Below are 14,841 nucleotides of genomic sequence, written 5' to 3'. Positions count from 1 at the left end.
GCACATAAGTGGTACTGAGCATGAAAAATGGGGAGATTTTTATGCTCGAGTTCTTCCATTTCTTAAATGTTTCCTGTATTCTGCCCTATCTGGTAAACCTTTCACGAAAACAAAATTGCTTTGAGTGCTTCTGATGTCAACTAACTTGATGCAGAAATATGAGGTTTTAGTTGTTAATTAAATGTAGTATTGACAGTCATGGCTTCTACTTTTTTTTTTTCTTAAAGCTTTACATGGATTCTTCAGGTTCTTAACAGGAACATTTAAATAGATCATGAATCCATGGTTGTCACAGATAATATAAAGGTAGAATTGTCTTTTATTTTGCAACATGATTTTATTATTTTTTACTACAAATGGAGAAATTTGTTGGTCTTTCAGGCTTCTGCAAAGAATGATGTTCTAAAGGTCTGCAGGAAGGAGTACGAGGTATGTGTTTATGTGTCTGGATATATCTTATTAAAAAGCAATGGGTTTATAAATTCTGTAAAATGTATCCTATAGCAGAGGGAAAGTCCAATCTTCTTATTGTCATATTTCTGGATATACTCCTTTTCATCCAAATGTAAATTACCTCTCTCTGCAGTTTTTGTAAAAGTACAATTGTTTTCTGTAAAAAGGGCTTGTCTTTTTTTAGACTTGCATATATCTTAATTTGAATGAAAAAGATGCAATTTTCAAAATGGAGACATGGCTTCCAAAAAAATTTGTTTCATAGGGGTTCTGATGAAAATCGGCATTCATTCCATCAGAAACATTTCGCCTTCTGAGTGGGAGAGAGTTTAAAAGCGACCTGAAGAAATAAATTCGGGAAAGAATAACCTTTTAAGTATCCTAGTCTAATATAAGTAATTTCAAATGAATACTTTTTTATAACTTCAGTGAAACTATGAATGCTTGCAATTATTTTTACTGTTCTGCTCCTAAAAATAATAATCAGAATATTTTCAGAAATCTGCTTTTACCTATATTCTTTTTAACACAGTTTATAGAAATGCTATTCTGCTAGGACTTATTTTCCTTTGATCTATTTCTTAATTAAAAGCCAGATTCCTCCTCCCCCTTTTCATCTAATTTCTTCCTGTCCTGAATTCAGTAGTACTGCAGAAGTTCTGCTCATAATCAACAGTTCAGGATTATCAGACAATTCTCTGTTCTCTTGATTAGGGCAGAAGTGTACCAGGTTTTCGGTTTTTCCAGGAAACATTATTTTTTTTTTTTCCCCCCTCCTTTGGTCCTTTTCTCTAAACAATCAACAGAGTATTTTCCTAGACTCTTCACTGGTGAAGGCCATAGGTTTGTTCTCTTAAAAGTGAATTTTCATTTTATGTAGGTCTGTCTCCTTTCGTGCTATGATATGCTGTACTGTCAACATCTGTAAGCTTCTCCTCTATTATGCTGGTCTGTTTCCTTCTTTTTTTCTGGATTTCTGCTTTGCTGTAGGAGGTTGGCCAATATGGGTTGAAGGAGAACGGGAGAGGAAAGGTAAGACATTAAAGAATGACTACAAAATGGTGAAAGTCATCTTATTTACTTTTCCTAGTTCTTTTTCCAGTTTTTATCTGGAATTTTGGAAAGTGAGTCCCTCACTCTTACTCAAGAGTGATCTTGCTGTTGTACAGAAAGCCTTCACTCTTTCTATCTGTGCAGCACTGAAAGAGGAGGAGAGGGAGAAAAATGGTGGAAGAAGGAATCAGTCTTCTGGCTGGTGGAGAAGGGAAGAGAACTCTTTAATGAGCACTAGGAGTAGCAGATACAGATATGGTATTAGGGACAGAAATTAAGTATCTGATGTAGATCTTCAGTTATTAACAGTATTTTGTATGACAAGAGGTTTTCCTGCATATCTAGGCTTACAGGTATTCATCAAAAATAGTACTTACAGTGCTCTCAAGAGACCCATTGGTTAGATAAAATTCAAGGAAGTTTTGCCTAAGCTAGGAGATTGGAAAAGTACTTCTGGAGAGAACCTTTGCTTTTTCACCCTCTAGTCATTCTTCCTCTGTTTTGGTTTTTTTAAAAAAAAAAAAAAAACAAAACAACACACACACACAAAAAAACCCAACAATTTTTTGGTGCCTTGGTTAACTAGACCTGCTCCCTCTGCAGTCTGTAAGTAGCTTCTGTGTCTGTGACCGGTACCATACTGTACGCAGTTGGGTTGATTGGGGAAGAAAGTGAACAACTGTTAAGGGAGTGGCTATCTAAAACTGAAAGAGGTGACACAAGATCAGAAACAGCCTGTGCATCACGTAAATACAATGTCATACATACTGTGTTTGCCTTTGTGTTTAAGAATTCCTACTTCATTCACTAAAAATGAGAATCCATCTTGAGAATTAGTTTACAGTATAGATCATAGTGCTTGTTCATCAGGTCTCAAGTCTGTTATTGAGGTGTTGGATATATAAGTACCTGTCATGTAAGTAAAAACTAGCTGAATTAAGAATATAAAAAAGTATAATTCCCTTTTCATGAACACTTAACAACTTTCATATCTTACTTATATACTCGCATAAAGATTTCCCAGAGGATTTTCACAAGCTTCTTACAGTTAGTTGACTGGACTCTGCGTATTACTCTTCTGTAATCTTTTGAGATTAGGGAACCACCTTCATGAGTTACCCTTCAGCTTCCTGCTAAGTTAGTGAGCATGAAGAACGAGGTAAGTCTCCAAGGGTAGGGCATAGTGTTCAGAGCAGTGAAAAAAAACCCCGAACTCCAAGCAGGAGGTGTCACAAGGTTTGAAGTTGCTAAGCGGAGTGTCAGATGGCACAGTAGCAGGATCACTTTAGCGTTGATGAGCTAGCTTTTCACAAGGTTAACTGAAGATGCTTTTTCTGCTGATCGCATGGAATACTTGTACTGTAAATATTTATGAAGCTTGTGATTCCTCTCATTTGGAGAGTTTACACATTTTAGAAATTAATCATGTTGTAATAAGCTATGCATTTTTGATCAGTGCATTGACAATTGCATGTCCTATTAAACATTTTTTATTTTCAAGTAGCACTGCATACAGAAATTAAAAACTTTAACACAACTTGCTGTGCATTTTTGAGTGTTACTGAAATGGACTTTATTTTTGCCTTTTTTTGAAAGATTTTCTTCTGCTAGTCCTTTTTCCTATCTTCTGCTTCTCGGATACTAATTTTGTCGTCTTCATTTTCTTCTCTAGTTCCATGCATCTCAATTCTTTTGTCTTTCACTACTTCTTCCAGCTTTCTGCTATCTGCTTCATCTTCCTCTAAAAAGAAGGTAGGTAATAGTCAAAGGAAGAAGGAAAAAAAGAAGTGGAGACTGTATGGATTGTATGAAGGATTTCCTGATTTTTTTCCTGGGTTTAAAAGTTTTGTGTAAAGTTGAGGCTCTTTTTTTTTTTTCTTTTTTTTTCTTTTTTTTTTTTTTTTGAAAGACCACATGGAATACCTGCTTGGAGGAGTAACTGAAAATAGTTTATAAAGCTTCAAATAAACTGTGAAGTCTTTATTATTGTGTTTAAGTTCACTTGTCTTCTGTACATGGAAGGGGTATTACTAAAATTTCTGTTAGACTGCAGCTCTTGAGTCGCTGCACTGCATACTCCGAGTTCACCTCTGTGCACACTGGGAACTCCAGTTCTGATTTCATGTGTACTAGAGAAGACATTCAAATTTCTCTAGTTAATTGACGTCATGAGAGCTTTGCTGCAGCTGAGCACTATTAACATCTGCCATGCAGTCAAAATATAATTGGAAATGTTGCCAATTATTTAGCTTCTGCTCTTAAAACTATCTTTGGCACGCAGGAGTAAACACTTTTGATGTCCCTGGAACTGTTGAAAGGTGTTTTTGCTCTCACAGATTTGGGCACTGTTTAGCTTAATCTGACTTTGTTTTCTTACTGTTTTTAAATACAGAAACCTCAAATGCAGTGCCTGCAGCTTCAAGTGCTGTAGTAGGGATTTGGAAAAGCGTTCACTGCGCTGTGGTATTGGCTTGTTTTATCTTCTAGGGTCATATAATCCTGCTTTATGCTGAGGTTTTAGTGAACGGTGTCTGCTAATTATCCCTCCTGAAAAATGCAGTCTGCAATTTTTAGCTCTTACCTAATTATTTGTGCGGATGGCTCAAAGACAAAAGATAGTAACTCAAGGAGTTGTTCAGGACATGGTTTAGAAAAAGATTCCGGAACAGTGTTAATGAACTCCTAAGGCACATAGCTACGTGTGGCCTCTGGAAGTACTGCGTAACAAATTCAGGATGCACTCTGACCATATGCTACACGCTGTAGCTAATACTATTTTCATCTTGTCTTCTGGTGCCTTTTGTTTCTTATTTTCTACTGTTCAAAGAAGGTTGATAGAACACTCGGTGATCTTGCCAAAATTTAAGTTCCAGAGATTTTGTTCTACCTTACTGTGCAAGCGTTCTCACTTCTTTACTAGTTTACAGAATTGAGGAAAATCTTAGCCTTACTCATTAATTACTGCAAGTTTTTAAGGTTCTTAACAGACGTACACCATCATTTGAAACTTCAGCTGATTCCAGGAAACCTTAGTATGTTACCTGCTGACTTTATCGTCTGTTGATAAATTTGAGGATTAAATTAAATCAAGGAGAGATTAACAGGTCTTTCATTGCTGTTCTCATAGAGCGAGGCATTTTTGTTTCCTAGTGTATTTGTTAACTGTAGGTAATACTTCTAAATTAAGATGGCCTTAATTGGATAGGAGCTATATTCAAATATTTAACATGGTTAGGTTGCCCAAGACAACAGTACTAAACTTATTTTTCTGCCAGAGTTAGCAGATACAGATACTCTGATAATTTTTAGGGAGGAAAATAATCTTTGATTTTTAGCAAAATACTCTTAATTTCTGGTGTGAAAGAGCAACTTCACCATCACTTTTTATTCAAGACACAAGAGGCAGCCATCTAGAAAAAATGCAAAAGCAGACCTTACAATGCAGAAGACTTCTTCCTTTAGCAAAACATTCTGCTCTGTTTGTGTTTGTGTGCATGCATTTTGGTTTTTGAGCCGTTACCTGCAGCTGATGAGCTCCAAAAAGAGCGAAACCAGTTAGGTCCTGCAGTACTGGCTAAAATCTTTCTTCAGGGAGCTTCTCATGAGCAATACTGGACGATGTTCTCTGCTGGGTAAACTTCAGCTGCCTTTTCCAGTTTCCATAAAAGCAAAAGATCTTTGAGACTGTTTTCTTTAAGGCATACACAGTTGCGTTGTCTGTCTGCCTGTCCCTTTCCGTTCCTTCTGCTTATATACTCACTGGCTTTAATCACCAGTTGCAGCAACGTCTCTTTTAAAAAAAGAGAAGTCTGAAAGATGAGATTCATGTGCAAGTAAAACAAATCATTATGTTTGTGTTTTATAAACTTCAATATTGCCATCTTTGTTCATTTCATATTTTTTTTCACAAGTTGAAAATGGAGCATCAGACTCTGTGTCTGTACACAGTATTGCCTTTTTATCCTCATTTTCCCAGATCTTGGTGACTTAGTTCTTCCTTTAAGGAGAACATCCTTTTCTGTTCTGCTCTTTTGGGTTTTTTTCTGAGGTTTTGTTTTGTTTTTCCTTACCTATATCTCTCTTTTATCTTTTGCTTTGTTTTCTATGTCTTTTCTCTTCAGACAGTTCATTAGCAGATCCAGAAGGAAGCTTGAGTGGGCAGAAAAGCTGCTGATTTCTTGACTATGAGTGCTACTTTACTGGAGATGGGTATTAACCCTCTGTTCTGTAATGGAAGTTACGGTTAGTCATTCAAATCAGGCTGACCATCTGACACTGTTATCAGCTTTATTTACGAGCAGGTGTCTACACACAAATTGTATTTTATTTAAGATTCTCTCATGTCGGTATAGCTATGCTCCCCACATGTGTGCCTGTACTTTCTGGGACACTGAACAATTATCCAGACCTACACAAAGAGCAGAGACAGCACCCTGAGTAGCACTGTGTTCTGTGGTGGCTGCAGGCACTAGTTTCGTGGAATATGGTGAGTTGCTTTAACAACTCAGTGCAGCTGAAGTTCTTTTTCCTTCCTGCAACTGCCCATTCCTTTCTGCAACGCTTCCTCCCACTGCTAGCCATACAAATACACTCTTCCTTACCTTACTGTGCCTCTGGCAGGTCCTTCTAAAAAATGATCTCTAAAAGGTGATTCTGTTCTAGTCTAACTTAGTATTATACCTATTGAAATAGCCGGTTTAAATTCCTAGGAGATGAGAAAAAGGAGTTTTCAGCAGGGTTACTGAGAAAAATCAGGTGGCGAGAAGATGATTTGTGCCAGAGCTGGTGTCAAGGCATACAAGACTCTAGAACTGGGAACAGGGAGAGAAGAGTTGAAAACAAGGTGGAAAAGAGAAATATGAGCACCTCCTCTTAACAGAAATACGAGCGTTATTACAGTGATCCAGCAGTCTGCAGAACCAGAGTTTCAAACTACAGAAGGAAGATTTATTACCTGGTTAGGGCGTCCTGCTTGTATAAAATTGGTGTGTAAAATTGCAATAAAAAGATCATTTTGTCTCAACTTCAGCGCTTCTTTAGAGGAGGAACGTTGGTAGACACCATCATCTTCTCAACATTCTTCTCTGGTTTGTGTGTGGTCATAAACTGCAGTCTGAGCCAACAGGGCCAGTCATGCTGTTATCCCTGAACTGCTTTTTAACTTGTTGTAACATTCAACTTTTAAGTAACATGACATTGATACAGGGTGGGTGTGGAGAAGTCTTATTTTCAGCAGCTTGTGAGGACAGTCAGTTTTGTGTCAGAGGGGTGCTGTGTATGGCAATTTCTATCTGACAGTTGTTTCTTTTTTCATACGTGAAAGGTCCCAAAAAAACCTGGTGGCCACACTGAAGCAGTGACTTTCTGATAACCATTGTGTGGCATCCATAGAGAAGGATGTATGGTGCTATAAACATTACATGAGCCTTTAGGCAACAGTATAAATCTGTTCTTTACAGATGTAGGATGGTGATGCTGTCTCCATGTTCTGTTTCCGTGAGTTCTCTTGTCCCTCGTCCATGATACCCAGATTAATGGGTGACAGGATTTGCTTTGTAGGTAGCAAAGAGGGAAAATCTGAAGTGAATCAGATGAAAATTTGCTGCTGGGATGGGGAATGTTGCTACAAATTCATTCTCTGTCTCAGAGAAATTACGCAGTAACTGTGGCCTTGGCAGACAAGATCTAAAATTTGGTAGAGGGTACTAGAAGAATGGAAATAAAATGTCTGGATTGTAACTTTGTGAGGCTTGGGGTGCTGTTTTATGTAAGGCAGGCTTTTGAATTTTTTGTGAGGAGTTCTCAATAGACCTGTGCTTTTACTCATGATCACTAAAATTATAAGTAGCTGGTGTTCATGGAAAACTAACTTAAATTTTCAAGTTAGATTTGTGTTTATTCTCTTACGGTCATTATTTCATTGCCACATCTGCCATGGTTTGCCCATGGTTTCTATTGGTTTCTGACTGTAAAAAGAAGAAAGTGCTGTTGCTTACTACAGCATTGGGACTGTCCTCTTTAAAATCTAGCGTTTGACTGTTACCATATTTCAGTATCCAAAAATACATTATCCAGAAGATGATATAATTGTGAAACTGGGAAACAGGATTGTGGCACTGTGCTTTACATGGCATGAAGAGTAATTGGCAACTTGGAACTTGTGATTTCAATTACAGCATAGTATAAAATCATTAATAGCATGTTACAGACTGAAACATCAAGGCTTGAGGCTTTTCAAATCTAAACTAAAATGTGAGTCTTCCATCTTTTGGTACAGTAAACAGTTCTTTTGGCTCTTCAGATTGTCATCAGAATTGTCTGTGCAGGAGTGCTGGTTCGTTTGAATGCTAATTAGCACAGAGAGAGCCAGTCTGTTCTCAAGTGCCTACTCTTAAATGAACAACAGAAAAGAGGATGAAGATGGCCATGAAAATGAAGAACATTTTAAAAAGAATCATGTTTTTACTTGGATACTTACAGAATTTTCATGGGGGAGGGAAAAAATTTAAGAAGGGAAAGTGGGTTTGCAGAATTGTGTGGTTGTATAGTGGAAGACGTGCTTAACGAGTAGCACTTCAGCAAAATAAGAAGTTGGGACTCTAATATGTACTGATTCATCCTGATGTCAGGATTGAAGATGTCTCTGAAGGTGAATATGGGAAAGGGTGCAGAAAGCATGGATTGTGCACTGAAGCTGTTTAGTAGAGCTGAAGCTGCCTGTTAGACAAGTAACTAACATAGATGAAGAATCTAGTGAACTCTGAGCTTACGTTAGGTTTGTATTTTGAAGTCTTTTCCTTTTCTTATGTAGAGGTGGTAGCACATCTGATATTTTGCTGTACTGAAGCAGGATTTCAATACCACATTATATTTGTGGATCAGTATGATAGCATTTCTGTTTTCTTCTCTAGGTGTTGTGTAAAATACAAATTTGCTTAATGATGAGGATAGGGGAAATTAAAATGAGAAACTTTGGGAAGGTGGGGATGATGTTTTGTCCCTATGTTAATGTGTTTGATCAGTTTTTCTAATCTGGTGTTCTGACAAGGGGGGGTCAGGTGTGGAGGGGATTCAGATTTCTCCTCTTTTTCACAATCGTTTTATTTTAAAGTCTTTGATAATTGGCAACTGCATTTTGGAATTTCAACCTCGTGTCTTCGTCTTTTCTGGAAAGCTTATATGTGGTATCTATTTTTTTAAGAAGAAATGCACTTTTTCAGTATGGAGAAGACTCTGGTTGTTTTGGGCAAGAGTTCAGAAGTCTTGAGGGAGGAGATTCTCCCCCTCTATTCTGCTCTCATGAGACCCCACCTGGAGTACTGAATCCAGCTCTGGGGTCCTCAGCACAGGAAGGACGTGGACCTGTTGGAGCAGGGCCAGAGGAGGGACATGAAGATGGGCCGAGGCTGGAGCACCTCCCCTATGAGGACAGGCTGAGAGAGTTGGGGGTGTGCAGCCTGGAGAAGAGAAGGCTCCGGGGAGACCTTAGAGCAGCTTCCAGTGCTGAAAGGGGGCTACAGGAGAGATGGGGGGGGACTTTTTAGTAGAGCCTATTGTGGTAGGATAAAGGTTAATGGTTTTAAACTAAAAGAGGGTAGATTCAGACTACATACATGCTATACATTTTTTACAGTAAGTGTGATGAAGCACTGGAACGGGTTGCCCGGAGGCTGTAGATGTCACATCCCTGGACACGTTGAAGGTCAGGTTGGACAGGGTTCTGAGCACCCTGATCTAGTTGAAGATGTCCCTGCTCATTGCAGGGAGGTTGGGCTAGGTGACAGTTAATGATGATGATTCTATGATTGCTCCGTGGATTAGAGTTCTCTGAAACAAAACAGCAGATGTACGTGTTTCCCTGCTTCTGTCATTGAACATGTTGTATATCCCCCCCGTACCTTTTGGCTGCAGTCTCAGGGAGCTGATAGCATGCTTTAGCTTCTCAGGTATGTAGTTGTTGAGTTAGTTTGTTGAGATTTTGTATTTGCGTGTGTGCCTCTGTGCAGACTTCTTTTTTCCACATCTTTAAAATCATTGTCATTTAAAAAAAAAAAAAGCACCTTTTTAGGACATCCTGTTACAGCATGCCGTTTCTAATTTAGTCCAGGAAAGTTTTCCTGTTTACTTGCTTGAGTATTTATCTATTTTATTACAAGTGCACACAGAACTCGAATGACCCTTGATATTTTAATTTCCTACTTTCAGGTTTTTTGTATATTTTTGTTGTTTTAATCCAATCTAATTTGAACAAATATTAACAAAGTTAGATTTATTAGCTCATGAAAAGAAATGACTGGACACTTAAATATTTATTTGAAGTTTTCTGGCTTGTAACGCTATTTTTGTTTTGATTTCAGAATGCTCTCTTTAGTTGTATTAACAGAAATGAAAGTAAGTATGTAATGAATAGTTTCTCTTTTTTTTATTATTTTATATCGTTCTTTTTTCTCTAAACTGTAAGGAATTCAGTGGGTGTGCATATACACAAATCACACTGATTCAGTTCCATAGAAGGACAAACCACATGCATAAATTTTCTTGCTCAAGTGGTAAAGAGATTGGGCTGTTCATATAATTTGTATCAGTTTTTAATTTGTCCATCTGATTTGGGGGTTTTTTGGCCTATTTTGATGATGGCGTAGAAGCTCAATTTTTTCCTTCAGCTTTGTTCACTTGATGAGTGTTAAGTAACAAAATTTAGTGCAGAGATGAAATCTTGCACCGTGCAAGTGTTTTGTTGCCTGATGTCCGTCTATACAAAATGAAATCAATGTCTCAGAATTAATTCTAGTAAAAGTATTTCTCAAGAGCTGTATATTTAGTAACATATCAAAAATGGGTGAATCACAATACCATCTGTCTAAATTTTTTAATTAGTTTTAGGATGCTACTCTCGTGTGTTTGTTTTCAATTAGTATTTGTCTAATAATTCACTTACAGGACCAGTCTGGTTACCTTAATAAGAACAAAACAGCTGAAGATAAAATTCACCCGGATTGCTGGTTTTGAACTTGAGTTCAAGATGGCTTTAGGGGCTTTTTTTCTCCAGCCAAACAAACAAATGTAGTTTGGCTGGTTACAGCTATTCCTAGTCATTCTGTGGACAGGGATTATTTTAATAGAGCATAGAAGACTTTCTTCAGGTTTTTTCACAGTAATACCTTCAGCGTCATTGCGTGTGGTTACAGACATGCTCATTTCTTCATTTCTCTGTGTAGGAACCCACAGATTTTCTGTTTGTTTGTTTCCCCAGTGGGGTCGCTCTGTTGCAGTTACGCAGGTCATCATACAAACTGTCGGGAATATTGTCAAGCCATTTTTCGGACAGACTCTTCTCCTGGCCCTTCACAAATTAAAGCAGTTGAAAACTACTGTGCATCCATTAGCCCACAGCTTATACACTGTGTGAACAACTACACACAGTCGTATCCAATGAGAAACCCTACAGACAGTAAGTATAAAAAACCCTTCTTTACTGAAAGGTATAAAAAATACTGAAAATGTTGGAGGATTGCATGCACTTTTTATATAAAATGTGTTATTGTCTAAGTCTATTGTATAAATTGCATTAGTATATTTCTACATTGTAATTCTATTAATTTCGATGATGACTTTTGTTTGTAGGTGCATTATTGATTTTTATTTATTTTTTTTTTAATTCTACATATTGGTGTTGGGTTTTTTTCCAGAGTTGATTCTGTTTGCATTAAAAGAAGCGATGTTATTTGAGATTGTTTGGAGGGGGAAAAGCCTCCTTACACACTTTTTCTCTGAAGGCTATTATGTCATGCATCTTGGTGGTTGTTGTATCCTTGATCATTGACTGGTTTTAATTTTTTAACAGGTTTGTATTGCTGTGATAGAGCAGAAGACTTTGCGTGTCAGACTGCTTGTAAAAGAATTCTAATATCAATGAAAACAGAGCTTGAAATTGTTGATGGACTTATAGAAGGCTGCAAAACAATGCCTCTCCCTCAGGATCCACTGTGGCAATGTTTTCTTGAGAGTTCAAGATCTGTTCACCCAGGAGTCACTGTGCACCCTCCACCTTCAACAGGCCTGGATGGAGCTAAGCTCCATTGCTGTTCCAAAGCAAATTCTTCCACATGTAGGTCAGTATCTGTCTACCCTCGTTTCCAGTTGTGAAAATGCTTCACAAGTTGTCTCATACCAGGCCCTTGCCTGCATCCTGCTATGTACATCAAATAAAGAGTTCCGTCAATTCTTAGAAAAAGTATAGGTTTAGGTAATCAAATGGGTGTCGCATCCTGTCCATACTTTGGATCTCAAAAACTGCTGTTCCAGAAGAGGAATCACACTTTTCTCACTTTTAGCACTGTCTTATTATAACACATACACTAAGTTCTGGCTCTAATAGCCAGTATTGCAAGAAGATGCAGAGGCCTTAACCAGATGCTTAAAGAGAGACAAGGGGACAATGAACTGCACAAACTCTCAAGTACCTGGTTGCTACGTGCTAAAATCTTAGCAGTATTCCTTACTATAGGCTATTCAGATTTTTGTCAATTAAAGATAACTTAGATTATTTAATAATTAAATAATTTAACTAACTTCCAGCATTTTAAAAAAAAAAGTTTTCAACAAATAGTTGCACACTTGCAAATAACTGTGATTGGAGTATTTTTAGTTTGTAGTGGTTATCTGTCCACTTTAAAAACAGATCATTATTGCATTTTAAATGCACCAATATGTCAAAATAAGTTGCAAACATTGATTTTTGAGCTGTTGCTTTCTTTTGTATCAAAATTTCCAGTAAAAAAAAAAAAAAAAAACAACAAAAAAAAAACAGATCCTGGATGCAGCAGAATCTTAAAAGGAGTTTAGTAGTAGAGCCCTGGTTATTTCTTAGAACATAGTAGCATAGGGCAGTTGATACAATATCTTTTAGTTGCTTGCTTTGACAATGAGTTCTAAAAATGGATCCTTCCCACACGTTTTCCATGTGCTGTAGACTTTAATAGAACAGTGAAGTTCCGTACCTTCAGCTGGGATGGGAACAGTTGTAGTTTGTAGGATATTGCTGTGACCAAAGTGGCTTGGGTAGGGCTAGCAGCAGGAAACATCTCGAACAGAAGCAACAGTCACCTGTTTCAGACATCAGGGCAAAAGAAGAAATGCATTTTTCTGCCAATCATTTCTGTAGGAGGAGAAGGTGTGGTTTGACGTTGAAGGAAGGGATTGGAAGTTGTTCATTATCACGTCAAACTAGATTTATTACAAGTATTGTTGTAGTATGTAAGTATTGCATATTATTACCAGTAAAATTACAAGCAAAACTGGAAAACTTAGAAAACAGTGAAGTGGGGTCATTTGCTTTGAGCACAGCATTTGAGTACTCTTGCAGAGACTTTGTGGGCACTAACACAAGCTTCTGCAGTGAGCGTAGGTGTTCTTTTAATTTTATTTTCTTCACCTATATGTTTTTCAGAGAGCTCTGCACTAAACTTTATAGCACGAGCTGGGGCAATTCACAGAGCTGGCAAGAATTTGATCGCTTTTGTGAGTATAATGCAGTTGAAGTTTCCATGTTGACCTGTTTAGCAGATGTACGAGAACCTTGTCAGCTGGGCTGTAGAAATCTTACTTACTGCACTAATTTTAATAACAGGTAGGAGAGAGACATTGAATATTTTATAAAGGAATTCCTATGCTTTGATTTAAAAAATAAAACAATAAAATGTTTTTCAGGCTTATTTTGAGATTGTAGCTGTCTTTCTGCAAACATTTTTTAGATAATTTCAAAATAAAGGTTTTCTTTATAGTAAACTTTTGGAAATTAGTTAACAAAAGACATAACAAAACTTACAAGAATAAAAGCTAACCCATGAACTTGTGAAATGTCATAACGTGTTAGCAACATGTTCCTCTGTTTTACTGTATAGACAAGTAAGCCATGATGACTGGAGTGTTGTGTATGTTAAATAAGGTTAAAATGCTTGTTACATTTGCATGTTACTCTTTTTCAGAATTCCTTTCAGAGATATTTCTGTGATTTTATACTCTATAGGGCAAAATGCATGATTTAAAAGTGGCATCTGAATTAGAAATTGCAAGGTTACAAATTAAATGGTTTGAGTTTCACAAAAGTTTAAAATTTTGTTAGCTATTAGAGATCTCTGCCTTTTCATGTTGAAATGTTATACAGTGCCATGAGTGTTAATGTGAGTAGTAGAATCACATGTGATAGATGCAGCCTGGGCAAATATAAACGTTAAGTCAACTTGCATTAGTGATTCACCAGGAAACATTTGCACAGATATTCAGGATATCAAAGATATTTGCTTTTAAGTCAACTTCCTTCAGGTAAAAAAAAATTAAGTTTCAGCCTTGAGTTTTAAAAAGCTTATTTTTCTTAAAGCCGGAATTCACATTTATTTTGATCTTGCTTAGCTGTGGAAGGGATTAATTTCTTCTATACCACAAAAAAGAAGCCATATCAAGGTTGTAGAATTCATATGGTGAAAGGTAAACTGTGTAGTGTTTTCTTTTTCTTGTGTACATGCCATATCTTAACTTCTTCTTTTAAGACCAACAGAACTTTTTAGGAGCTGCAATACTCAGTCAGACCAGGGAGCCATGAATGACATAAAGCTATGGGAAAAAGGGAGTATTAAGATGCCATTTATAAATATTCCCGTGCTTGATATTAAAAAATGTCAACCAGAAATGTGGAAGGCAATTGCCTGCTCGCTCCAGATTAAACCTTGCCACAGCAAATCTAGAGGAAGTATCATCTGCAAGTAAGTACTGTGGGCGGGGGGAAACAGTTTAGAGGTTCTGCTAAGGATTTCAATGAGAACTAAAAAGCTCCTGTTGGACTGTGTTTGACTTATATTCGGAAAACGTGGCAAGGCAAACACGGAAGGAATAGTAGCTGGTGTATTTGCCATTGCTTGAATTTCCATCACTGTAAATGGAGAAGGATATGGATGCTTCCGTTATAACGTTGTTTTATTGTTGGGGTTTTTGTGGCTCTCTGTGGTGTCTATAAAACCCTTCCTTTCTTTTGGTTTTGGGACCTAGGGTGATTTTCACCTGACAGAAAGGTCTGAAAAAAATTGAAATTTTTTTTTTAGAAAAATAAATTTTGAAAATAGGTGATTGAATAGAAAAGAGACTAGTTAATAGTACAGGTAGTGAGACAGAGTTCAACCCATATTAGACATTAGTAAATCAAGGAAATGCTTGGTCTTGAAAGATATGTGCATATGAAGCCACAGAAAATAAAGATCACCAAGCCCAAAGTAGAGGAAGTGTAGTGTAAGCAGTGGTTCCTGTCTTTGTCTCATGAGTTTGTTCCTACCCCTGTATGTA

General features: G+C 37.2%; 1 protein-coding gene across 1 annotated transcript in view; it reads left to right on the top strand.

The window, feature by feature from the left end:
- LOC104462488 (reversion-inducing cysteine-rich protein with Kazal motifs-like) overlaps positions 1-14,271 on the top strand; it is a 30,037-nt gene extending 15,766 nt beyond the window's left edge. The window contains exons 5-10 of the mRNA XM_010074438.1: positions 382-429; positions 9,864-9,897; positions 10,760-10,957; positions 11,351-11,618; positions 12,956-13,135; positions 14,055-14,271. Of these exons, the coding sequence (XP_010072740.1) occupies positions 382-429; positions 9,864-9,897; positions 10,760-10,957; positions 11,351-11,618; positions 12,956-13,135; positions 14,055-14,271 (945 nt within the window). The remainder of the gene's footprint in view (positions 1-381; positions 430-9,863; positions 9,898-10,759; positions 10,958-11,350; positions 11,619-12,955; positions 13,136-14,054) is intronic.
- Positions 14,272-14,841: the final 570 nt, after the last annotated feature.

The sequence above is a fragment of the Pterocles gutturalis genome, unplaced genomic scaffold, assembly GCF_000699245.1.
Source record: "Pterocles gutturalis isolate BGI_N339 unplaced genomic scaffold, ASM69924v1 scaffold20332, whole genome shotgun sequence".
In the NCBI taxonomy this organism is placed as follows: Eukaryota; Metazoa; Chordata; class Aves; order Pterocliformes; family Pteroclidae; genus Pterocles; species Pterocles gutturalis.
Note: the sequence above shows the minus strand (reverse complement) of the source record. Positions and strands in the feature narration are given on the sequence as shown.